General features: G+C 47.6%; 1 protein-coding gene across 2 annotated transcripts in view; it reads left to right on the top strand.

Annotated features, from left to right (window-relative positions):
• LOC140655544 (mucosa-associated lymphoid tissue lymphoma translocation protein 1-like) overlaps positions 1 to 10549 on the top strand; it is a 28458-nt gene extending 17909 nt beyond the window's left edge. For both annotated transcript variants that reach the window (XM_072870238.1, XM_072870237.1), the window contains exons 12-15: positions 496 to 627; positions 772 to 923; positions 6651 to 6776; positions 8260 to 10549. In XM_072870238.1, coding sequence (XP_072726339.1) covers positions 496 to 627; positions 772 to 923; positions 6651 to 6776; positions 8260 to 8622 — 773 coding nt within the window. In that variant the 3' untranslated portion in view covers positions 8623 to 10549. The remainder of the gene's footprint in view (positions 1 to 495; positions 628 to 771; positions 924 to 6650; positions 6777 to 8259) is intronic.
• Positions 10550 to 27055: the final 16506 nt, after the last annotated feature.

The following is a 27055-nucleotide window of genomic DNA, read 5'->3' as shown; positions in this document are numbered from 1 at the left end:
GGGATAAATCGAAGACCCTTTATTGAACTGTTACATGGCTTATATACTTTCTAATTGTTTGTACATGCGCTACTGAGAGAACTCTTATTGGTTTATATGTCTTGTTCACGCGTCCTTCATGCGTTCCTTCAGCTAATACAATTGGCTATCTTTTTGCAACTTTGCAGTTCCTTTCTTCACAACAAAAAATCACGCCCCCAATGCTATCCACTCCTACTCCTGACACAGCCTCCTTCCCTCAGGCATAACCCAAACTCTCAGTACTTCAATCTTGTTAACCCTTTCACTCCTGCTATGCCTAATTCCTCCTCACGCCACCCCATCCCAGACATCCCAGCCAGCCAGCCATCCCTAAAAACCAAATTGCAGGCCATGACCTGTGCAAGCTTTTAGTAACCTGGCAGCAGTACCGAGATGTTCATGTATGGTCTGAAAGGGAGGGCGATAAATAAGGAACCTGGAGTGACCCTTGCGCCTCCAAAATCTCTTTCTCAGACATCGGCCAGGATCCCTTGGTCACTGGGAAGCAGGTGATGGAGATCAAACACACTCTGAAAGAAGCACGGTCCCTGACGGACCCGATCTGTCCCGTGGGAGCAGCTGCTGAGCACTGGGGATGCAGCCACGGTGAGCCATGCAGGTCACAGGGAGGGCTACCAGGTGGGGGGAGGAGAGGGCTGGGGATCCCTGTGCCCCTCAGGGACACCAGTCTGCGGGGAGGTGTTGGTGCGACCCTCTGAGGAGCTGACCCCATTGGGCTTTCCCTTCCAGAGCCGGTGAGCAAAATGGTGACCTTCCCCTGCGGGGCACGGGTGGAGCTCCGCTTCCACTGGCTCTTCTCCAACGTGATGTACGTGTGCGCCAAGCTGCAGCCCCCCCCAGCCCACGTCGCTGACACCCATCTCCTGCTCTGCCGGCCCACCGTGAGTACTCTGGCAGAGACGCTGGTCCCCTTCCTCTCAATTCCTGCCGGGCTTCTTTCCCCAGGGCAGAGGAGGGAGGAGGGTTATGGAGAGCTCGAGAGGTCCCGAGGGCTGGGAAAGGCTGAATCCATGTGGAAAAGGATCCCCTTCTTTGCTACCTCTGATGCAAATAATCTTCTCTGCAAACACCTCTTTGAGTGGTCCTTCCACCTATCAGTGCCCCACAGACTGCCTGCCTTGCTCCTAATGCATTGCAAAATAGATTTGGTTCCAGTTTTGATGCCTTTAACCAGTTACTCCTTGGACCGATTTCTGGCCTGCCTGATTAAATTATTGCATTTAATCTGATCGAGATGAAGAGCCTTTCTGTTTTCTGTGTTTGGAAACAGATCTGGCTTTTTGAATGATGCCTTCTTAGCCCACTGTGTTAATATATCTTAATGCAACAATATATCCTCCTGTACTCATTCCCGGTTGAGCTGTACCAGCTTCCTTGCACCCTTTCTCACACCTGTCCTAACAGACCACATGCCCAGCATGGTCTTGTCTGGTAGTCTCCGTGCCACCTCTAAGGATTTAATTTGCTGCTCCTTTTTGCTAACCATCTTCCTCATTTTCTGTAGTCCTTTTGCTGAAGCGTAGCGTGACTGTGGTGGATTTTTCAGCCCTTGTTGCTCGTGGAGGGACGCTGCCCCTAAGTACGTTGTGGTCACTGATGCAGAGTGGTGCATCCAGCAGGAGCTTTGGAGCCTGATCCTGCCCGTTACCAAGCCGGAGCATCGTTTCCCCTCGTGAGCTCCCTTAACCACACATGAAAATCGTGTGTGTGTGTGTGTCTGCACGTGTGCGTGTGCATCTCACCCCACATCAGCGATTGTGGGGAAGGGGGGACCCAGCTGCTTGCTCCTGCATCTGGAGCTGGTTCAGGAGGGATTGGGGAGACCAAAAAGGGACCCCAGTAGAGCCAGGGCAGTAGGATCCCCATCCCTATCCTGCTCCACACTGGTGCTAGCTCACACTGACCTCCAGTGGTGTCTGCTGACATGGCAGCACATTCTCCCACCAGACTGCAATTCATCTGCCCCACGTTAGCATCTGCCCCATGTTAGACATCCACAGTGAGGCCACCCATTCTCGCCTGTGGGACCACAGAGAGATACACGGGTGTCTGCAGGAGGGCACCTGGCTCCTTTCAGGATCTGGAAATATGGGCCCACTGCTAAATAGGGCAGGGTCCCTGGTGACACAGGGCATGGAAGAGGCCGAGGTACTCGATGCCTTCTTCACCTTGGTCTTTACTGATCAGTCCAGCCTTCAGGACTCCCAGACCCCTGAGACCAGGGGAAAGGTCTGGAGCAAGGAAGACTTACATGCGTTAGAGGAGGACCAGGTCAGGGAGCATGTAAACAAACTGGACATTCACAAATGCATGGGACCTGACAGGGTGCACCCACAAGTGCTAAGGGAGCTAGAGATGAGACTGCAAGGCCACTCTCCATCAGCTCATGGTGTTCTTTCCGAGGCCTGGAAGAAAGCCAGTGTCACTCCTGCCTTCCAGAAGGGCAAGAGTGAAGATCTGGGGAGCTACAGGCTGGTCAACCTCACCTTGATCCCTGGGAAGGTGATGGAGCCAATAATTCCTGAAGCCATTTCCAAACAGCAAGAACAAGAAGATGACTGGAGCAGTCAGCATAGATTGCAAAGGGGAAGCCATGCCTGATAACCTGATAGCCTTCTGCGTCAAAATGACTAACTTGGTGGATGAGGGGAGAGCAGTGGATATTGTTTATCTTGATTTAGCAAGGCTTTCGACACTCTCTCCTGTAATATCCTCATAGACAAGCTGATGAGATAACAGATGAGATAAGTAGATGGTCAAGTGGACTGAAAACTGGCTGAACTGCCAGACTCAAAAGGTTGTGATCAATGGCATGAAGTCCAGCTGGAGGCCACTAATGCAGAGCCCCAGGCATCAGTACTGGGACCAATACTGTTTTACATCTTCATTAATGATCTGGATAATGGGGAGAGTGCACTCTCAGCAAGTTTGCTGCTGACACAAAACTGGGAGGAGTGGCTGATGCACCAGACGATTGTGCTGACATCCAGAGGGACCTGGACAGGCTGGAGAAATGGGCCAACAGGACCTTATGAAGTTCAACAAGGGCAAGTGCAAAGTCCTGCACCTGAGAAGGAATAACCCCATGTACAAGTACAGCTGGTGGTTGACAGGCAGGTAATCAACTTGGCAGAAAAGGCCCTGGGGGGGTCCTGGGGTGTCCTGGTGGACACCAGGTTGACCATGAACCAGCAATGTGCCCTTGCAGCAAAGATGCTGAATGGTGTCTTGGGCTGCATTAGGAGGAGATGCAAGTTCCTGCATGCAGGCAGGAATAAGCAGTAGTGTTAGCACAGGATGGGAAGCGACTGGGGTACCAGTTCTGGTCAAAGTCCACAATAGCTAGCGCAGCAAAAGCAGGGCAGAAAACTGTGCCAAGGTTGTAAACAAAAGCTCGGAGATTTGTGTGAGATCCTCTCTGGCTCTCCTCACTGTTGCTGAGGCTGGAGCACTGCGTCCAGCTTTGGGTCCATGCTTCATGGAAGAAAGCGTGCCAACTAAAGTGCATCCAAAGTAATAAAAGGAAGGAGCAAGAGAATTGTGGTTTAGGCAAGAAAGGCAAAAATTGGTGGATAGGGCCTTCACATATATAAAAAGTTCTTTCCAACGTGGAAGGAAGTCATGGTTTGAATTGCAGTAAGGAAGATCCAGGTTGGACATGACATTTTCATGGTAAAAGGAGTGAATGTCTGGGAGGGGTTTTGCCTAAGGGTGTTGCAGAATCACCACTCATGTGGATTCCTTGGAGCATCTGGACATGCATGTCGGGCATGACGTGTGTCACCAAATCTATGTGTTCTGGGCCATGCGATGTCTTTGGTCCCTTCTCCTGTAGGGTCCATATCCCAGTGGTGAAGGTCCTAGCCTCAGGAACAGAACGCAGGCTCAACCTCATGTGCAGAAGCAGGTTGGCAGCATGTGGCTGGCTATCGAATCCAAAATAATTTAACGATGCAGTGATTTAATCAGTTACTCTCTTGGACTGCTGGGAGATCCTCCCTGCGTGGATGCTAAAGGGACTTTAGGCATTTCCCCACAGTGCTGAGCATTTGTTCCTTCACTTCGGGATGCTCCCAGGTCTGTGCCAGAGAGAAATGGCACATCTATTTTGGATGTTCAGCACTTGGGACTGGCTTCATTCCACTTGGGGAGGCTCTGTGGTTCACCCCATCCAAACTTCCTGATGCTTCTTGGTTTTTCATGAGCAGTAGTTTAACTTGTGATGGAATATTGTTGTATTTGTGCTAGTCACATCAGGTATTTCTTAGGCGGAAAAAAAGGGTGGCCCAACTTCAAGGGGCTCAAAATTGCAGAGCAATAAACAGACGTTTGGGAGAAGAGTCCAGTGCATTAGCACAGATCTGAGCATCCCTGCCCTGCTAGCATAAACCCAACTGCGATGTTAATCACTGAAGATTCACAGTGTCTGCAAAGGTTGCTAACACAATTGCAAAGTAGGCACTTAGAGGTCATCTGATCCAGAGCACATCTGTGCCTGCAAAGAGACAAAAGGGAGTGTGGCCCAACCCTAGCTCCAACAGGCTGATGAATCCCGGGAAGAGCCACTCTTGGAGATGTTGCAGGTGTGGAGATGTACTAGGGGAAGGCAGGACTGCAGAAGTCAAAAGACATGTGTGGAAACAGCAATGAGGCGGCTACACAGAAGGTTGGAGCAGAGTGCTACGGCATCATCAGATATGGGGAAGAGAGGGTACTAGTGGTGGGGTGACTATGAGGAAGACTTCTGGCCATGGACCATTTTCCTCCTAGTGATTAGGATGTAATGGGTATTACAAGTATAGAAGGGTTCAAAAATAACTTTGACACCTTCATAAGAGTCCATAAAGGCTATTGAAAGCACAGACACCACCTTTGACTCAGAAAGTTACTGATCTTCCCATCGCAGGAGGCTGGCAGGGTAGGCTTACCCTGGGCAGGGCTGGCGGCATGCGTGTCCTGTTATTCCTTAAGCATGTGCTGGAGGATGGAGCTGGCTGGACACAGTAGGGCCACTCTGCTCCTTTTTGCAGTCCTCCTACCAAAGCCCTGTGTTAGTGGCATCCAGGCTGATCTGCTTTGTGTCTCTCTCTTTGGTCTCCAGGTTTAGTTTAACCTGGCTGCTGGGCTCAGCATGGCAGTGACAGCATCAGGGTAGCTGGGAGCAGGTATCTGATGCAATGAGCCAGGGAAGGAGAGAGCAGGAGAGGGCAGTGTTCATTTGCAGAAGGTGGTCTGCGTTGCAGCCTGTCTCCTGTTTCAGGCACAGTTCAGGCTGGTGGAAGGAACCAGGATGAGGCTTCTTGAGCAGGAGAGCTGCTCCATCCCCCTGTGAGCTGTGTCCTCCCCTTGTTGGCACACTCATCTCCCTTTCTGCCAGCTCCATTCACTGTCCTGATCTTCCCTAAGCTCCCTCCAGTTTATCTTTCCAGTAATGAGTTGCCAAGTGCAGAGATGGAATTTGGCTTTGCTTTGTACAGAGATAAATGGTATTTCTTCAGCCTGCCTCCAGTGGACCTACTGGATCAGCAATAGGGTTTACTCCTGTTCTGCCAGCCTTGCAAGCAGGGGTGACCCTGATGTCTGCAGATCCCAGCCAGCATTTGGGAGCCAACATTTTAGCTTCTACCTCCAATATTCTCTTGGCCAGAAACAAATTGTTTTAGCCACTTGTAGGAAGCAGTTCAGGGAAGGTCTGTAAAGGCTAGCAAGAGCTCCCAAGGCTTCTTTAACCTCTGCCTCCCTGCAATGTCCTAACAGCCTTCATCACCTAGTGCAACTTCTCCTGCCAACGGCGAGAAAGTTTTGCAAGGGTCAGACCCTCCTTATGTGCCACCAGCTTTATGTATGGCTGCAGTGAGCCCACCCAGGCTGCTCAGCTCCTGTGGCCAAAGCCAGGCCAGCACATTGTAACATTGGCCAAGGCAGGTTGGCAGGATCGGGCCGTGGTAGCTGCCAGAGCCAGCTGGCAGAGGGAAGTGTCTTTGCATGGAAGGGGCTGGTGGACTGTGGGCTGTCACCCATCCTACAGGCTCAAATCCAAAGCAAGATGCTATTTCATAAAGCACCTACTCCCTTGTCTGTTCTTGTGCTATTTGCAGCTCCAAGATAAGACCGTTACTGAAGAGGATCTCACAGAGCCAGAGCTGTTTTGGATAAGTTTGAGTAACTGAGCAAGAATTGACACTTCTGTAGATGGTGGGGGCACAACTCAAGCTTCCTCCAGCTATGCCCTTGGAAAACTTGCTCCCTCCTTGACACACCGCTTACGCTACAGTTGGTTGTCATACCAGCTGTTGCTGCTATCTACACTGCCGGAAGTCCCATTATACCACAGTTTTCCCAGTAGACGCCCTCAGGGGATGTTTAGCTAGGTATTTCCATTGATATGCACAAGGCGGGTGTGTAAAATCTCTGTATTTCTGTTGCTTGCACTCTGTAGTACTTCCATTAGGGTATGCAGCATTTCCACCAGCCAAAGTATCAAGGGCACGGGCCAGCCCCGGGCATTGCTGTGTGCAGAGAATCAGCATGTTTGATGGGCAGTTGTGCCTCCATGCCCAGGCTGATGCTGAAATTTCCTTGTGTTTCCTCTTGTTTTCCTGACCCAGGAGATGGACGATGTGGCCATCCTGAACGAGAGCCGCCTGGACCAAGTGGAGTCTCTGCTCGCCTCTGTGTACAAGCGGGAGGAGCTGGACTGTGTCTTCCAGCTCTGTGGACTACAGAAAATTCAGGTAGAGAGCCGCCAGGTGCAAATCTCCGCGGTTCTCTTGCAGCCTCACATAACTGGTACTCCCCATTCCCACTAGCTCGAGCTGGATGTGCCCCTCTGACCGTGTGTCTTGTGACTCCATGCGGATGATGCCTGGGACACCTGTGTCAGCGTAACATCCAGATCGATGTTAGAGGAGCTTGTTGATCTTCAAGGCACAAAAGCAATCCTCTTTCTCTTGGTTCGCTCTGTCCTTCCACGCTGCTGGGCCAGGGAGGCTGTTCTTTGCCTGTATCAGCCTAGGGGAGATCAGACTAGCCCAAATATTTCAGATGAAGGATGTCCCACTAGGCTGTGTGCTTGCCTGAGAGATGGGCTCATGGGCTGGTCAGGATCTTGAGCAGCAGGAGAGTTTATCCCCTGCCATCAGGGTGACACTACCAAGTCTGATCCAAGCTATGCCTCTTTGGCACACTTCAAAAGTGAAGTATTTAAAGACCATGAAAGAGGCAGAATTGCTAGTCCCCTGGCTTGTCTCTTCCAGCAGATTATCTCTCCGCGAATAGCAGTGTGCACCTTCTTTCTCATTTCATTTTTTTTCTCTCTAACACCCAGCCAGTGGATCTTGCCAGCTGCTTATCTGCTCTGCTCCGTGCAGGCCCACACCGAACGTTGCTCTCAAGCTGCTGCCTGGTTCTGCCTACAACAAGCTCCGTTTGCTGAGTGTGTGACGTGCCTCGGCATATGGCAACTCTTTCAGTCCTTGATTGTTCCTGGAGCTCTTTTCTGAACCCTTCCCAAGCATTCAGCATTGCTTTTAAGTGCAGACGTGAGACCTGGACCCTGCATTGCCTGCCAAAATCTTCTTGATCCATTATACATCTCCCTACTTTGTACAGCCAGGCATCTGAGGCACAGCCCTGTGCTAGGGGTTCACATTCAGGGATTTAGCTTCCATGAATATGGTTACTATCTGATTTCTTCACCATCTTTTATAAAAATCTAAAATAGTGCTAGACTGCGAATGGATCGCTGTGGAGCACTGCTGTTTAAAACTGTTGGCTTTTAGTGTGATGTGTGTTTTATTTACGTGGTTCATATCCCTCCCCGTGCATGCTTTCCTCTCACGTGTGCAGCAGTCCCGTGCCATGGCCAGGGCAGATGTTGTGCCATTCCTTGTGTGGATGCGTGCCAGCATCCTGGGGATGATACTCTCAGTGACAGGGCCCTGACCGGGCTGATGAGGTCTCAAGTGAGGTGGCCTGTTTTCAGGAGGAGTCCTGAAATCCAGAAACTATGGCTCAGGGCCACAAACATCATGAACGTATGTAACAGGTCATTTTCTCTGGCAGTAGCATTGCTCCATCACACCACAGCATGGGGCTGTAAGCCTGCAGAGTAGCCAATCAAGTCTGTCATTTTTGTTGACAGTGGCAACAGTGAAAAAGCTCTGCTTCAAGTCTTAGTCTCCGATTCACTTTGTGTCCTTTGCTCTTCCCTTCCAGACGGACGTGGTCCTGCAGTTGGATTTGCATTACACCCAGCTGAGCACAAAGCAGAGGACTTGTGAAAGCCTGCAAACAACCCTCCAGAAATCTCTGCTAGGGCAGTTTTTCAGCCAGAGGAATTACTCACAGCCAAATTACCAGAGAACTCCTGCCTGTGCAGGCAGTGTGTGCCTCCGGGATGCATCAGTGCTGAGCACGGACCCGAAGGGGCAAGCATCTCTGAGGACAGGCTCTGGCCACAGCTTGCCCAGCAGCAACCCCTCCAACTCTAGCAGCGAGCCGGAGGAGAACGATGAGAGTGACCTGAGTGAGCTCTGCTCGGCACTGCTCCGAGTTGGCCCAGGGCAGGACTACCCCTGACCCCCATGGGCTGGCGTGCCCAGCCTTGGGAACTGCTATTTTTAATAGAGGCAACAGTTATTTGAGTGCTAAATACATCAGAATCCGTTAGCTGCTTTCCAGCCTTGGCAATCGCCCTGTCCAAATGAGGCCAAGGCTGCTTTTTCGGAAGGGTTTCTCCCATCTGCACCCTGTGGCATGTGGGGCCTGAAGCCCACTGGAAATAACCCCTGTTCCGTGGGAGCAGTCGGGATCAGCAGGGAGTCGTCGTCGTGTCTGGTGGAGGACAGGCCACCCAACAAGTCATAACATTTCCAGGCAAAACCCAATGTTGCTTAAAGTCAAGGGCACTGGCTGATGTTTTCTGCGAATTAGGCTTTGCCTGAAAGCAAACGTTACAGCATTAAAGGTGTTAATAAACCCATAAACACTACAGACCCGTGCTACAGCAGTGGCGTGGCCTTAAAACCCAACTACAACTGCTGACTCTCATCACACTTGTGCAAGGGACACAAGGCTTGAACAAGGGACCCAGATAAAACTGTGTGAATGTATAAGCTCTCCCCTGGGGTCGCAATGTGGTTTTCTTTCCTTCTGAGTCCTGCCTGTGTCAAAGCGGGTTTTAAGTTATGCATTTATGTATTTCTAAATAATATATTTATACTTGGGGCAAGACAATTGCTTGGCAATTGGAAAAGGAAGGTCAGATGTTCCGCCAAGCGTGTGTTTACAATGCAGGCTGTTTTTCCATCAGTGGTAGCCACTGGGCAGGTGCACTTCCACGTGCCCCTTCTAGCATGGTACACAGGGGCATTAAAGTGTGTTAAGTCTTGTGCAGTCCTGAGTTCCTCTCAGATGCAGAATTTCCTACATGTGGGGATGGAAAAGACCAAGATGGAGGAGGAAGAACCTCAAAAAAGTCATTAAGTACCTGCCTCTGTGCATTCACTGTGGACAATCTCAAGTACTACCTTTCGTGGAGAACCAGCTGTCCAGAGAGAGCCACAGGTGAGCAGGGTCCAAAGGATGACCCAGGTGGGCGCAGTCCCCTCCCTGCCTGCTTCTCTAATATTTGTTTGATAAAGGTTGCAGCATAGCTCCAGGTGGTTGCTCACCAAGGGCCTGAGAGGGTGATCAAATAGTTCAACAGGGGCCAATGACTCCAATGATGTGTGGGATGTCCATCCCTGGAGACAGTTCACTCCGGACTGGAGAAGGTGCTGATGAACTGGTCCAAGCTGTCGGGGTGCTTCTGGCTGTTGTGGTCCTGTGAAAGAAAGAACTTGGAGATCAGAGACTTCTTGAGAGGTCAAGGATGGGGCAGGAGAGTGCCCAAGCTCTGTCTTCTGTCTTGGTCTAAAAGAGGGATGGAAGAGAGCATTTTCTAAGTTTCAGTTCTCCTTCAGCAGTGAAGATACTTGCATCTCTGTCTATGGTGTCTATTGCAGCATGGAATAATATGAAATGCTCCTTCCAGATAAACCATCCTACAAGTGCTGGAAACCTGTCCAACAGAGGAGGCTTTTATTCTCACAGTGAGTAGATCCAAGGGAAGGAAGAGAGGCCCCATCTGGCTGAAGTCTAGAAAGTCTCCTAGGAAAAAATGTAAAGCTCAAAAAAAAAAAATTTACAGGATGTAGTTTAAATAAGATGGACTGATAGAGAAGCTAAACCAGAAAATAATAAACTAATTGAAGGGAGAACCAAAGATCAACTCGACACCAGCAGAAACTTAAGACAGGTCAGTGGGAATGGCTATGCAGGCATTTGGGAGGAGCTGGGAGTCTCGTTGCCTCTATGAGGATTATACTCACTCTCCTATACTGTTGGGGCAAAATATGTTTCTGGCTTACATAATAATGGCAAATGTCATCTCATGAACGTTAATCTCAATCCAAGCGAGGCTGTTTATTTTTTCTGAATAAAACACTATTAGTGTTTTTGAATGCATAAAGGTTCATGTGGCTCTGAGTTAACTGTCTTTATTTTTCCCTCTAATTGCCAGGGTGTGACTTAATATTGACCTACTGTTTTTTATGCTTTGAACTCTAGCTTCTAGACTCTTATGTGTGAGGACTGTTTCTTTTTTTAGGTAACTGCATATTGAAGTTTGGATTTAGAAGGTGGATCAAATGACACTAGATAGGATGAAATAATGTCAGGTGAAATGTGTAGATAAGATGTCAGGATTCATTGTGAATTGTCCATCAGTATTGTAAAGCACAGCCCTCAGGTGGCTGGGTCAGGCTTAGGAGGCCTCCTGTCCTGGTGCCAACCACAGGACTTGTCCCTGTCACCAGCTCTCCTGCTCCTTCCAGGTGCCCTGCAGCCAAGGCCAGGGCTACCACCACGTTTCCATGCACCTCAGTCGACAGTGTTAGAACTGAGAACGCAAGCACTCGCAAAGCTGAATTGCAAAGGTAGAGTTTGATTGCATCCTAGGCCTCTGGACACAACAGCATGCTTCTCTGCCACCAACTGGGTTCACTGTAGGAGGGGGTGAAGCTGTGTCTGCCTTCATCCCCTTACCTTACACATGAAATACAAACCCCCACATGGCGGTATAACTCTTCAGCACCAGTAAATTTTCCCTTGAATCTGTGTTTCTGTCTCCCAGCATGAGGGACAGATGACTCATCCAAGATTACTGTGCTTCTCTTGAGCACATCCTTCCCGATCTGCAGCCATAATCCTTGGGCTCCATAAGCTCCCTGTGGCCAGCCTGAAGGGTAGGAAGGAAGGAGCACCCATCCCCATGCAATGGACCAGCATTTCATACTCTGCTCACAGCATGCTCATGGCTGAGTAGTCCCAACAGCCTCTGCCCACTTGATGCTTAATTGCTGCTCCTTCCATCTGTTGCCTCCTGGACAACGCTGCTTTTCCCCCACCTCTGTGTGACCTGACCTCACCTCTTGCTGCTGCATTTCTCTGGCTTGCCCTCTGCCACGGCACTGACCCTGCAGCAAGCAGCCATTCTTCTTGCAGCCATTCTTCTTACCACTTCCCCTTCTCACCTGACAACATGTATCCCACCCATCTTGCTATGTCATTTCAGGTTGTCCCTCCATCCCCATCAATTTTGAGTAGTTTTCCATGCCTTTTCATACATTTTCTGAAGTAGCAGGTGATATCTCCAAATTTAAAACCCTGGAAATTTGATGCTAACCCATTGCATTTCTTTGCAGGGTCATAGCCTGGACAGATCCTATGGCCGGGCAGTATGGGTGGGCTCCCCTGTGTCTAGTCTTCATACTACCTTTAGTAAGAAAACCAGTCCATTACTTAGTTTGATTATCCCAGAAGGACTACAAGACCCATTTAAGGCTAGGACTCCTTCATTAGATGCACAACTGCAGGCAAAGTTTGACCAAGAAATCAGCTCCAATTTACATTCTTTCTCTGCCTCCATACCTTCACTTATACATTCATAACCACAGCCATTGCCCTCTGCTTCCCACTGTTTCTGGGCCAGTCTGTGCCCAGAGGCTGCAAACAGCTTTGGAAGCATTTATGTAGGTAATACAGCTGCTTTCCCTTCGCCCAAGTCTGCTATGTTTTCTTTGAGAAGCACCAAGCGAACCAAAGCTTTAAAAAATTCATTAATCTCTGATGAAAATAGCAACACCTAAATGTTCAATAATTTTATTTTTAGATAGATGCCCTTTTTTTCCTCTCTGCTAATGCAGATGTGTTGAAAGGAAGGACCTTGGTCAACAGTCTGATATGCTCTTCTTCTGCTACAGACAGAGTTCATTTGGGATGCAGTTCTCAGCTCATTTGCTGATGTTTGGCAGGTCCTGACAAAACAAGGCAAGTGCGCCCAAAAGGAGTGAGAAAACAAGGCAGTGAAAATCAGGGAAATGCCATTTCTGTCTGGTTTATTTAGTTACTGGAAAATCACTGGCCCAGCACGCAGTTGAGAAGTGTGTTATATGTACACTGGCATATATATCCGAACCTGGCATACTTCTGTAAGCAGCAGATTCCTTAAGGTTTGCTCTCAGCTGGCTTTTTTGTCACCAAAGCAAGGAAAGGGTAGATTTGTCCTGGATCAGCCACTCTCCAGCCTCAACCAAAGAGAGAGATAAGCATAAGGCAGGTCTTTCTGCACCTGAAGAATTGGTCACACAAGTAAACCAGCAAGTTAGGAATAAGAAGGCAGCAGAAGCAATGGGTTCATGTCTCAGGCCAGGTAGGGACACAGCTATGGAGGCAGCTGACACCAGAGCATGTCCTCATGCCAAGAGGATCTTCCTGGCACCTTTGGGTAGCCGCATGTCACTGTGAGAGTTTCAGACACCACGTGTTGTTCCCATGTATCCAAGAAGCAGCATGGAGGCAGGGCATAACATGGGATGTTTCTTGGTTCGTACAGCCCCTCTGGCTGGCTCTTGGCAAGAGCTGTCTCCTGTTGGACTCAACAAAGGTGTTGGTACAGAAGAGAAGAAGTGGGACCCACTGATGGGTACCTATGAACATTTCCATCCTCTGTAGTGCATGGGCATGTTTTCTTCCTTACCTATCTAGAGTGTGCAATAGAGGGACAGAAATGCCTCCACCAACTCCTGGGTCATCTCTCACCATAGTCACATCAGTGAGTACAGAAACAACAAACTTTAATCCCATCTATATTAGCCAGCCATTGAGTTCTGCAGCTTATCTGGTAAAAAACAGTGATACTGGGGTGGTTAGTGACATGCTTATAGCTGGATCAGCCCAGCTGACCGACATGATTTGCAAGCTGTGCTGTACCCTGGGTAGGTTACATAAAAATGGGTGGCATGTATGCTGTCAGCATAAAGTGAAGGTAATAAGCATACCTTTTAGAGCGGTAAGTGTTGTACAGATAAGACTGCTGGATGCTGTGTGGTTTTAGTGAAGTGGCCTCAACAGGCAGAAAATGCCTCCTCCACGCAGCTTGTGATTTGCTTTCTCAGGGTTATGCTGCCTACCGTGCAGGTCTGGTTGCTGTTGGGGCTGAAAGAGCATCCCAGAGGTGTCTCCTCTCCTTGAGCAAACTTAGGAAAAGTCCTAGATGGGGTCACGTAATGTCTGCAGTGCAGCAGTGTGGCAGCACACTTGGAGCAATGGCGACAGCATAATGTAATTGAAAGACTTGTTTCTGGGAAAAAAAGTCAATATGGAGGAATGTTGAGCTGTTTCACTTACCAGCTCACTTACGTCTTTCCAGCTTTTTGGAACAAATCCTTCTCCTTCAAACAAGAGTGAATTTGAATTTACTCTTTAGAAACTGGTAGGTTCTCTTTATTTTCCACTTGATAGAGATTTTCCAACTATTACAGAGCCTGCCATATCATATCCTACTTCACATGGCAGGGCAGAGCTAGTGGTGCTGTCTACTAGATACACTTGCTTGACACCTCCTACTATAGATGCTGTTTGCTGTTGCTTATAGCTGTCAAGCTGACGAGCTGAAATTTTCTATGCTGTGGGCCAATCTCATGCTGTTTTCTGGCCTTTCCAACTATAGGAGCATTTGAAACTTTGCAACCTTGAGCATTTTCTTTCTTTTATCCCAGGACAGCAGGGTCTGAAGAGCCCCCTGCTATGCAGGCAACCTAATTGGTCTGGGCCTGGATGGCCCCTTATGGAAAGGATGTGTGTAGTATATTAGAACATATAGAGGGACATACAGGGAAACTGCAAGACTCAAGAATGCTGTTTTGGTCCTCTTTCCATAATTTTTGGAAGTAGCTTCTCATACAGGCAGGAAAGATCCTGGAGGCATTAGCTGGCCATTCCTTCCCAGGGAAGGAGGGAGCTTCCCAAAGTCCAAGTTGTCATGTTCTTTAGCTGTTATGGTACCTTTATTGTAGACAACGATTGAATAGGATGATTTCTTGAACTGATCTAATAGAGGAATTGCTTTTTTTCTAAAATGCACTCATTAGGTCATTAGCTGAGGATTGCTTCTGAAATACCAGGTAGTGGCAGTCTACTTCCTGTAGGCATAACAGGACCATACACAAGACAGGAATTGAAGATACCAGACTAGTAAGAAGGTCTTGAATCGTTAAATCCAGGTGGTGCTATCCAAGGCAGTGTGTCACAGATGGCCTTTATCCATCATGCTTTGCACTTGGAGACACCCACGGCTGTGCTCTCCTCTCTCCTAATGTTGGCAATCATCCTGCTTCGAACAGGAGGTTGGACTAGGTCCCTTCCAACCAATGCTTCTGTGATTCTGCTTCCAGAATATATGCCCAAAAGAGTATACGTGTTCTGAGTGATTCTGAACAGTGAGCAAACTGGGAGATGCAAGACTGTGTTTTCAGTGAAATATCCCTGCTCCCTGTCCAAAAAGCAAATGAGGACATTGGTTCAGCTCAGCTGGTTCCAAAACGTTTAAAAACAAAAACCTATAGCAGGTCTAGAAAATAAGGGAAAGGTGGTAAAACAGTTCATTTGAAAATGTAAGATGGTTCAGATTCAGTTCTTCCAGGCTTCCCCAACAAGCGGATTGTTCAGTAATGAAACCAGGAGGATAGTTTTAAATAAAAGGGGTGAGTGAAGTCATCCACTGTGAAGACAATAAACCCGAGATTACTCAAATTAAAAGAAGATAAACACTGTTGATCTGCATTCAGGCAAGCTACCCCTCTGTAGAGAGCTGGGATACCTCTTTGGAAAGCAAAGACAGAAGCAGGTTTGGTGTCATGGTGAAGCCTGCAGACTAAGACTTCATTAATGTTGAGAAATTATTGATAGCACAGCCTCTTCATATGGTCCCAGAGTACCCTCCCCTATCAAAGATTATTTCAATTACTGTTTTGCCATTGTTACTAATCACTTGAAATTAGGTCCATGACATCATGTGGCAGTGAAGAGAAAAGCGTATCACCAAACAAATGAGACTCCTTGAAGTTCTTGAAGTCGCTTCTTATCTTCACAGTTTGGATAACCTTTTTCATAATAATCAACAATTTCAAATATATTGGTCATACCACCTCCTCAAAGAGATGGAAGACACTCTTTGAAATTACAGGCCAGACTTCATACACACAACAAGCACTGACATGGTATCACACAGTAATGAAGAGCTAATGTCTCTTCGATAAAGCTGTCTTCACTGAGTTGGATTTTCTTGCCATGGTGTCAGGAATAGTTGACGAGACAGACATGTTATTAAGTGGTAAAAATAAACAGATGGAAGAGACAAGTGAGAGATTTCAGCTAGCACTTTCCAGAATGTATCAGCAAAGAATAACCTCCTAATTTCCATTCCCTACCAGAGATGAAAAATACGAGACACTTACGCAAGTGTTGCATGGTCACAGATCCTGTGCACCAGTGGGGCACCCACTGTAACACTGGACCACAAGTCCCTTGAGCCAACAGCTTGTCCCCACCTGACCACAGGGCTCATGAGATGGGGCAGTTCATGGACCTGGAGAAGGGATGCTGGTCCTGATCTGCTGCTACTCTGGATGCAAAGTCATCATCGTGGAGAGCATCGAAGCATATCCACGTGTGTGCTGACTGCCTTGGTTCCTGCTGGGCATCATGACCTATTTTTGAGCCCCCTTCCTCTTTTCTCACTCTCCTTCCCCAATCCACAGCGGTCTCTTCTCCTCAGCTTTCTTTTTGTCTCACCCCTTCCCACTGTGGAGGATGCAGCAGTTTGGCCAGGGCTGTGCCAGCACACTGCCCAAGCAGGGGAAGGACAGAAGACGATAGGCAGGCTGAGGATGTTTCATCCCCTGGGATTGCAATGGCTAGAGCGTCAGCTCCTGCAGAGATGTGACAGAGAAATAGTGGTAAGGGGCAACATTGTGAGCATGGAGGAGCCTGCCTTTGCATCTGGGGTCCTTACCACAGCAGGGCATGACAGAAAGTCCTCTTTTCTGTAGAGTCGATAGAAAAGGGCAGTTGCTCCCAGACATGGCTCCTGCCCAGCCTGCTGGACAATACATTACTGGAAAAGTAGAGGGCAGCTTCTGCTGTGTCACTGCAGCCATCTCCCACCTGCCTGCCTTATTCTTCTGTGTTGCTTAATATCAATTATAAAATATTAAATCAGATAAATACCTTTGACCTTTCTGGATGATAAGAAAATACATTGTTCTGCCTCCTAAAATGCCATTGTTTTCACTAGAAATGCTAATGGGATTATGTAAAGGTTATTTCAGGCTCCTCTCAAGTCTGGAGACGTGGCAAAACAACCATGATGCCCTTTGTTTATGCCTTTTTAATGATTGCTTTTATCTCCAGGTATCTGAGGCCTCTGCATCTGCTCAGGTGCTCACTTGTGGGGTTCTTGGGCTGCTTTTGAGGGGAAACTCCCTGGGGAATATAAATGTATCTGTGCTGTCATATTAGAGATCTGGAGGAGAGCTGGTGTGGTGGAGAGCTCTGGAAGTCTGGCAAGGATTTGATGTCTATGTCTTGATACTTGCGGGTATGCGCCCTTCTGCAGTTTGCAGTATGAGCGTCGAGGAGCATGTACGCATGGGTCCAACATGCTCCTGTGGCACATCTGCGCAGCAGTGTCTGCACTAGTGTACACCAGTGCACTCCTGGGGCTCTGTCTTCTGGTTTCCTTTCTTCAAGGCGTCTGTCTGTGAGTCTGTGCCAGGATGCACGCATGAGTGCACGCAGTTCTTGTGATGAGCAAGTTGTGTGGTGCAGTCCCTGTTTGCAGCCTCCAGTCTAGACTGGCCTTCACTGCACTGTGCAGAAGTGATGGGCTGAGTAAGAAGCATAGTTCACAAGCCAGACAGCTACAGAAATAACCATGGTGCTCAACTTGCTCTGTTCTCTGGGAAGGTGCTTCCAAAAGCATGTTTTCCTCTAATTTTTGGTTGTTATTGTTTTTTTGTCCAGGCCCTTGATTTTTACTAAGTCATTCCCTTGCATCCCAAAACAGCCCCAGTGTTGTGCAGGGGGCTTGTGATGGCCTGATAACCTCATTGCTTTCCAGAGAAAAGTGGAGCACCAAGATAGACTGTCATAATTTCTCACACCAGAAACATCAGGAAAGAACTGGTTCTCACTGGAGAACCCCCACGTCCCTGCCTCCATGTGGGCTGATAAATACATTTCTTTAAACTGGCACTGTCATGAGCATTAGGGTCACAGACATCCTCGGCATCAGAATCACAGCATCATAGAATGGTTTGGGTTAGAGGGGACCTTTTAAAGATATAGTCCAATCCCCCTGCCATGGGCAGGGACATCTTCCACTTGATCAGGTTGCTCAAAGCCCCATCCAACCTGACTTTGAACACTTCCAGTGATGGGGCATCCACAGCTTCCCTGGACAACCTGTTCCCATGTCTCACCACCCTCATCGTAAAAAATGTCTTCCTTATATCCAACCTAAATCTACCCTCTTTCAGTTTAAAACCATTGCACCTTGTCTTGTCACTGCAGGCCCTGGTAAAAAAGTCTTTCTCCATCTTTCTTATAAGCCTCATTTATATATTGAAAGGACGCCTTAAGAGTGGCCTGAGCAAGCTCTGAGCAAGTTGATTGGGCTCTGAGCAAGTCAATCTAGGCCTGTGAACAGCCTTGCTTCCAGCAGGAGGTTGGCCTGGGGACATCCAGGGGGTCCTTCCACCCCAAGTCCTTCTAGGAGTCTGTAAAAATTGCTGTGAAATTCCATTTAGCTGCAGTCTTCTGCCTTTTCATGCTCTCCTGAAGCTTGTTTTTGATGAGGAAAAGATAAAAACAGAAATGTGGCCAACACAAGGACACTCCTCCCTGCCCACACTGGCTGAAGCTTCACATTGTCCTGGGTCATTTGTCCCATTGGTGGCAGATGATGGGCGTGTGTGCACATACTCTGAGGGCTGCCCAGAGTAGTAGGATGGGAATTCACAGTTTTCCTAAAAAATTATTTTATGAACCTGAGGGAGGGAAATGGTATCTTGGGAACAATTCTAAGCATAGTTTGATTGTGTTAATAGATTAATTTGAGAAGAACAAGAGATGGTTCCTGGAAAGCAGAGGGGCACATTAGCTAGGACAGATGGGATTACATCTTTCACAGCTAGCAGAGAGAGAGAAAAAGAGAATGCGGTTGTCACTGCCTCTTGAATGCAAAAGCATTTAGCAAAGAGCACGGCCAGAGAAAGGTGGTGCATCCCTGGTGTTCAGTGGAGATAGGAATTGTAAATCCTGTTGCTAAAAGCTGTAATTCTCTCTGTTTAAGTTATTTTGTAGGCCTCCCTGGAGGATCATGCCTGAGAGGTCAGAGAGAGCGCAGAGCAGCTGCTTTAGGAGGACGCTACTCTCATTGCTGATAGGGGGTTTCTTATGCACGTTGGCTATGCAAATTCATATAGTAGGTTTGGTTTTCTCACCTAGTTTCACTGAGACCATTTGAATCCTCCCAGGCTGGAGGATTTCACAGTGTGGGATGCACATGGCATAGTTTGGTCATACTGTGACGGGCAGTGATCTTGGCCATGTCTGCAGGACAGGATTTGTATGTGGTGCTCCAGCTTGGCGTGCTTCTATGCAACGGCTGCTCCCTGCAAGTTTGGTTTGGATGATCGCTTTGGTAGCATTTGAAGGGAGAAGAGGGAAAAAACTTCAGAGGACAGTTGTTCTTCCAATATATGTGCCATTTGTGTAATGTTTTTTCTGGAGAGGTGCCAGATGAAGTTGGTATGGGACAAGCAGTGGAGGTTCAACAAGGGAGCTTGTCTTTTTTCCTCCCAACAGTATCAGCTGGTCTAATGAGATTTATGCACTCTCTCTACAGCCCTTGCCAAGTTATATCCTTAGACCACTATTGCTACTGCTAAATTGATACCTTCATTCACTATGCTCGTCTCCAAAGTCCCAGTGCTGCTGAGTTACTCTCATCCTTTCACTTTCTGTATGTCTTTCAAAAGAGTCTCCCTGGCACCTGTGTTAATTAGAGAAAATCTGAAATTTAATTACTAACACAACATTTCCAGTTTTGGGATCATCCTTCCCAGTGCACTGCTGGCATAACAGAGCCACTGGATTCCCTCCCGAGACTGCTGAGACCCACTGCAGTCTCGCAGGTGCCTGTCTGCAGTCACTGTCTGCAGTCACCCATCACGTCATCGCTGCTGGGACTCCCCGTGACACTGGCTGCACTGGGTCAAGTGCCCACAGCCTCCCTCTCCTGCAGCCAGGGAGACACCGTGGACCCACCCTGGTGACCAAAATCACAAGAAGCAGCCAGATGATCTGCAGCTGTAAGCCTGGAGCAGCACTGTGGGCAGGGAGCAGCCCCAGCCTGAGCTCAAATTTCAGTGAATTTTGGATACATGCGTGTCTTTTGTGCATGTAACCCTTGAATTAAGTGTCTGCTGCTTGTGAAATGATAATGTCAAAGCTAATAGCTTCGCACAAAAGGTGAGATCTCATCTGGAGAGTCCAGTCTTGGCACTGATTTGGGACAGTCCTGCTGAGGATGCAATGGAGAACATCAAGAAGCATGCTGAAAAGTACAATCAATCTGGGAGGAAAAATGGAAGGATCTTGGGCAGAAGAGAAGATTTATGGAAAGCATAAGATCGATCCTTCTAAATGGTCTGCATGCTGTGTCTATCAGGCTTTGAAGTTCCTCAGGTGATGGGTGCTTATCACTCAGTGAGACAAAGCAAGAGCCTATTTAATGCTCTTCCCTTTGACATCAGCCCAGTCAACCCATCTCAACTCCTCCAGCAGGAAATTAGGAAACGCATCACAAACCCCCAGCACATCAGCAAACTCCAGCAGTTTCCTTCAGACAATTTAAATGGCTGGATCAAAAGGACTATCTCAGACACACAAGGTCCCTGTGCAGTTGGCAGAAGTGCAGCAGCTCTTCCTGAAGTACTTGTGTGATGTGCATCCTTCTCTGCTGGCCCTGACTCTGCAGGGCCTGGCTCCAAAGTCAAGGTCTAAGCCTGTCTGTAGAGCAATGCATTGCTCCTGCTCTCTGTCCTGGGAAGGCTGGTGGCCACTGAAGAGAAATGCAGAAGTCTAGGTCTGAAAAGAGGCCACCATCCACCCCAGACCCATGACACTGTGTTTTGAGTGCAAGCATGTTTCAGGCAGGTGCTGATCCTGAACATGGGATCTACAAGATCAAACCCTCTCTTTGAAAAGCACCTTAAAGTTGGGGGACTGTAGGTGATGGCGATAGCAGTGGCATTAGAGAGCAACATGCTGCTGCTCAGAAAGGACTCTGTCTAGCACGGGCAGCATTGCCCTGGGGAAAGGGGATATAGGAATGGAAAGGATGTTCACCAGAAACCCCTTCAGCCCAGTACATTACTGCTAGCAATGTGACATGGCAAGATGCTCTGGGAGAAGACGAGAAACCTCCTGCCTCCCACACAGGCCAATTCCTTTATTGCTCATTTCCTTCCTAACCCAAAGCTGTAGGTTATAATTTTACCCTGTCTACCCCATCGTAATTTTACTCTTTGTCTTCATCAATGCTTTAATGAGCCTTACTCAGCCCTTTCCTAAGAAGAGGGTTTTTAATCCACAATGCAATAAGGCTGCTTATTCATTCCTGGTTCCTCTCCACTATTTTCTCTCACATGAAATGCTTCTGCTTCCAGGTAGGCTGCAATAAGAGCGCTTAGGACATCTCTCCTGCGCTGGTATGAGTCAATACGAGTTCAAGCTTTGGAAAATTGTTTCTTGAAGGCCAGAGACATTTGTTTGTCCTATACTTAAACGTCTTTCACTGACACATCAGAGCAACCACAGCCCATCACTTAGCATCCTGAGTGACAGCACAGCATAAGTGAGAGCCCAATGAATGTCTAACAGGATGAAAAAGAACATGAAAATACTCTAATGTCCACAGTTAATGGGGTCAAAGGAGGCCTACTATGGAAAACTTCATTTTCAGATGACTTTTGACTGTGCTAGTACAGTGCTTTCTTATCATCACAGTCCCTAGTGTTTTTAAGGCATAAAAAGAATTTTCTCCATAACAAATCTTACAATTGTTTTCTTCTTTTTCTGAAGAGCCTGTTTGTCACAGCCCCTTATAGTTTCCTATCTTTCTTGATCTTTCTCCCGAAGCTTGGTTTGAACAAAAAGTATTCAGCATCCTGCACCTCTTATGAGATGCTATGTCCTGATACACAGTGTTATTTTTTTCCTTTCTCCACACCCCAGTCATCTTTACGAAAAAGTAATCAGATGAGATAGCTTCTACTGTTAAACAAAACAATAAAAAAGTTAGTGCCTTTTGGTGCCAGAACCCTCCCATATTTTGTTGACTTGTAGCCCAAATTTGCCAACAGGGCACAAGCCTAAGAAACCTCTGCTTTGCAGCCCCTTCCCAAGGAGACAGGATTTGGGAGCCAGACAGTCGCACACCCTGCTGACAGCACTGCAGTTCCTGTGTCAGCATACAGGCTGCAATTCCTCAGCTACAGGCTGACTCTGTGTTCAGGAGCTAGCTCTTTTTCCAGGGACATATGAGTGTGAAGGCAACTTATTATCAAAGGCAGAGTGGAGACCAGTTCTGCCTGCTCAGTCTTATAATGCAGCGAAAGCCTCCAGCACACACAGGACACACCACCAGTTGTCTCAGTTAAAGCCAGGTTTGAATTTAAGGACAAAGCAAAGTGAGAGGGAAGGGAAGATATGGTGTATAAATTTCCAAGGTCCTTCTCCCTCTAGGGATGAAAAACCAAAGGTCGGGAGAAGAAGGGAGAGAAAGTCATTGGCAAGCAAAGATCAACTTTTAGGAAATAGATTTTGCATCTAAAACTGCTTCTCGGGAGCTGCAGCACTGAGAGATGTTGCTGAAGGCTGTGACCTCTCCAGGGAAGTAATTACTGCTGCTTAATACCAGCCTTCTCCTCCACCTTTTTCTCAGTAAGGCCTACAGAGGGGCATCGAACTATGTCCTATGTGGCACCAGTATGGGCTGCCCCAAGCTGAAATGGCTCTGCCTATGCCACCTCATGTGGAGCAGATGATGCAGAAACTAAAGGTGATACAGGAGCCAAAGGCAATGCAGAAATGAGAGATGATGTAGGAGGCAGAGGAGATGCAGGAGGGAGAGTCGATGCAGGAGGGAGAGTTGATGCAGGAGGGAGAGGAGATGCAGGAGGCACAGGAGATGCAGGAGGGAGAGGCGATGAAGGAGGCAGAGGCAATGCAGAAGGCAGAGGCAAAGCAAGAGGCAAAGGAAATGCAAGAGATAGAGGCAATGCAGGAGGCAGAGGCAATGCAGGAGGCAGAGGCACGCATGTGCCAGGCAGCACAAGCAGAGGGGTGAGGAAAAAAGCAAGATATGCTCCAGCTGCAGCGACTTGTCTACATTTATCCCCTGGCTGCATAAACATGGGCTAAGTGAGCAGATGTGGGGGGCTCTGCCCTCACTTGTGAAATAATGTGAGACACAAAGATGAAGGCAAGACATTTACGTTACCAAAATCCAAACCAGATTGAAAATTTAGCAGTTTTTCTGAGAAGTTGATTTTTCCTTTGACTGAGAGCTTGGTAGAAGGACTAACCAGGGAGCAAGAGACAGCAGAGTGCCCTGGAGCACACCTCCAGGGAGCTCACCGGAGACACATCTGGGCACCACATAGGTGTAAACCAGCTCCTAATGCAAATGCACAAGGTGAACCACATTCTGTGTTGCTGCGCGACTGTACAGCCATTCTGGTGTTGTGAAAGGGTAACACAGAGCTGGCCCGCTTCCCAGAAAGCAGAGTCAAGCACCAAGCTTTGGCCGCCTTACCCTCAGCGTCAGCGTGGCTGTGTGGTCAAGTTGTGGGTTTTCTGGGAGAAGCGTGAAGTGAGCTGAACTAGTTGCATGGCAATTTAATGTTTCCTGGTATGATGGAGACTATCCTGGCAATGCGAGCAGTCTGTTTTAGTATGTGAACTTAAATAGCGGTGCAATAACAAATACTTGGAGAGTAATGCTGTGATGAACAAAATTCATACATAAACTTTTCCAGTGTAAAGGTTCAGCTGCATTTTCCTACTATTGTGCTGAGAGAGAAAATAGTAACATACAATTCCGAAAACAAAAATCCACTAAGTTTTCAAGTTTCAAATGAGTGAAAAGATTTTGTTAATACTTTCCAGGAAAAAAGAAAAAGAAACTATGACAGGGTGGAGATCAAACATGGAGGATTTTTTGCCTCATCTGTGGGATTCCTAGGAACTCTCAATGTTTGGAAAGCAAGAAGAAAAATCCTTTGGTTGCTAGCTATCCTCTTGTCCCTAGCTATGAAGAAAAGCCTCCACCCCAGATTGGGTACAGTTTAAAATCTGGCCGTGCTCCTCAGCGCAGGCTGTGGGATAAAGCCTCAGCATGTACCACATGGCCCCAGGCTGGAACCGCCCAGCGTGCTGCCCAACTGCAGATTAAATTGCTCAGGTGCCTCACAGTACCCGGCAACCTTTCCACTGCGCCCCAGGGAGGATCAGCAAGTCTCCTGCGAGCACCTGGGAAAGTGCCTGAGATGATAATTTCAACACCAATAAGACAGGTACTCAAGTATGTATGGGCCAGGGCAGAAATTGCATGGTCGGTGGGGCTGTGCACCAGAAGCCCTCATTTCTGAGCTATTTTATTCTTACTGTAGTGCTGAAATTAGTTTCTGTACATGATGTCAGTTTTAACATTTTAAATATGAAAACTCTCCAGCCACTGGAGGATGCCAGAAGTGTCAGATTCACTTTAGGATTATCAATGCATTTGCACAGAAAGCAAAAATCCTACACCTCATTTTGGGGCTACATTGCACTTAATCCTTGTTTGACACCTGGAAACATAGTCATTCATTCTCCTAAACGACTCTCCTAGCTATATGAGATAATTTGCATGTAGTGCAATTTAATCTACTCACCTCTTTTTTCCTGCATTACCTTCAAAACTGGTCGTATTGACTGCCCATTCCTCCTGTAGGAAAAAAAAAATAGAGCTTGTTATAACCAAAGGCTGTTGTAACGTATGGACACAAGCTCTGCTTCCCCAACAGATCCATCTCGAGAGGGTAAGGATAGAGTGAAAGGGCAGACGGTTAGGGTTTCTGGGGTATCTCTGTTTGATGTAAACATTTTACTATTAAGCTTAATTGGAGAAACTAATTGAAGAAAAGGCTTTATGCAAAAAGCCTAGTCTAGGACTGAGCCTGCCCACACTAGACCGCGCTGTTGCAGTTCAATGTGTTGGCCAAACTATGGGACTACACAATGGCTACCATCAAGTCCAGAACATTCCACTTACCCCTCGGCTATGCCTGCAACACAGACCAACTTTGCACCTGCATCTACATTACTATCTCTCTTTTAATGATCATGCAAAACAATCTCTTGAGCTTTCTTGGTGAGGCTTTTCAAGGTACAATTGCATTGAAATTGCTGGGAGAGTGCTACGGGCAGTATAGCACAGAGAACACTTGCAGAATTATTCTTGCAGTTTTCTCAAGCTTTGGTTAAACTTTCTAGCAAAGTTCAGGAGAGTCTCCAGGAGCAATGTGGGCTGTGGCTTGATGCTGCTGGTCTTTCTGCCCCAGCAGCTCTCCCTCTGGCTGGCTCCCACCTGGGAGCCAACTACTCCCGTCTTCATTTTTGCCCACACAACTGCTTGTGGGACGATGTGTAAGTTGATGAAGGAAGTAATGAAGTTTAATTTCTTCCCCAAAGAGGTTTATAAAGCCTGGATCAGTTCTCTCTGGTTCACAGAGCTGTCCCGCTGCCATCACATGGGGCTGGAGGCACAAAGGCAAGAACAGCTCAAGCCAGTTTTGTCACCCTGGGAAATGTATGGGGAAACCACTGTGTCCCCCAGCCACCCCAGAACCGAGGCCAGGCCCAGGGCTGCAGTCACATGAAACATTGCTTCAGCAGGAGAACCATCTTGAGAAGGTCCTCTTGCCATAGCCTGGAGCATGGGAGCGAGCCCATCTGGAGCCAACTTGAGAAGAAGGGGGTCACTGTGAACCTGGCTTGCATTCAGCAATCAGGTGCAGAGCCCCACAAGCGGTTGCATCAGTACAAAGCAATAGGAAGCCCAGGGCTTTGCGCTGTCTCCACTGCCGGCACGGAGGATTGCACAAAGGCTCCTTGCTTGCCCAGACCTTGGAGCATGTCTGTACTGCACTGGAGCCTGCAGTTCTCATGGGTGAAGAAAATTGGCTGTCTGGAAGTTATTCTCCCAGTTTTCTAGTTGAGTAGTAAAACGGATTTGCTATTGCACTAGCAAAAGCCAATACGGGAAATGTGCATCCTTGCCATTCCAGCACACTTTGACTACAACCTCCCTGCAAGAAATCAGTCTATCTCATCACATCTCCAACTCCACTAAATGGGAATCAGAAGCATGGCTGGGCACAAAACAGTTCTTCTTTAACAGGATTTTGCCAAATTAGGGTTCTTATTCCTATTCCCAAACTCGCTGGGATACACAGCTTCGTTCTTTTTGATTTGATGCAGGAATTTAAGGTCAGGTCTCCATCACTGCAAGCGAGTACCATGACGGCTGACTACAAGCTGCCTTGAGCATGGATGTGGAGTAAGGGCAAGTTTTTTCCGTGTTCGTGGTGGATCAGTGGTTGTATAGAGGGATCTTCGTTGAAGAGATGTGTTGGCTCATCAGCGTATGTGTCAAGAAATAAAGATGGGGGAAAAATCTGTTTGGGGCAATGCAGAGGGCATGCCCTGGGAGTCAGGGAGACCAAAAAGCCAGACTGAAAAGTGTAAATAGTTTTAAATGTATACAGATTACAACTGTGTAATTAATTATCCTGATTTAAGTTACACTGATTTTTTTTTTGTGTAGATAACGCTGAAGGCTACGCTGTTGTCTTAGAGGGATGTTTGTGTCTGGAGATTCATTCTCACCCTGCCAATAATAAACCTCCCCTAGAGTTTCTGAAACCTTAATTATAGTTTTGTAACACACAAGTTTTGCAACCAGCTCAAGGTAATTCTCTATAACACCGAGCTCTGACAGAAACAAATTAATCTGATTTGAAAACTGACAGTTGCCTAGGCATGAGTACTCAAGACTTTATTATGTTTGTTATGTATAAATAAAATGGGTCTCACCATACTTGCCAGCCCACCTGCCTACATATGCACACGCACACCCTCCAACATAGCCAGCACCTGGGAAGAACCAGTTTCCCCCAGCTAAAAAGCAAACACTAACAACCCCAAGCAGGAGGAAGAATTAAAAGTTAAGATCTCGGATGCAGCTGGACATCGTTTGAGTATTTCATCCAGGGGCTTCTGTCACTGAGGTGCCACCAGGACACAGGCGTTCCCACTGATGCTGCTCCCTGCTCCAGCCTCAGCACGTCCCAAGCGCAGACGGCTGCTTTGTAACAGCATCTCCTTTAGATCCACAACTTTCATCTCTACCACATCAAATCCTTTAGCTTGGATCACGAAACAAGCCTAAAGGGACAAATTTAAACCTCAAAAAAAAAAAAAAAAGAGGAAGATTTTTTATTTCCAGATTTGTCAAGTT

This window comes from Ciconia boyciana, chromosome 8 (assembly GCF_034638445.1).
Source record: "Ciconia boyciana chromosome 8, ASM3463844v1, whole genome shotgun sequence".
Lineage (NCBI taxonomy): Eukaryota > Metazoa > Chordata > Aves > Ciconiiformes > Ciconiidae > Ciconia > Ciconia boyciana.
The sequence above is the reverse complement of the archived record's forward strand: the minus strand, read 5'-3'. Positions and strand labels throughout refer to the sequence as shown.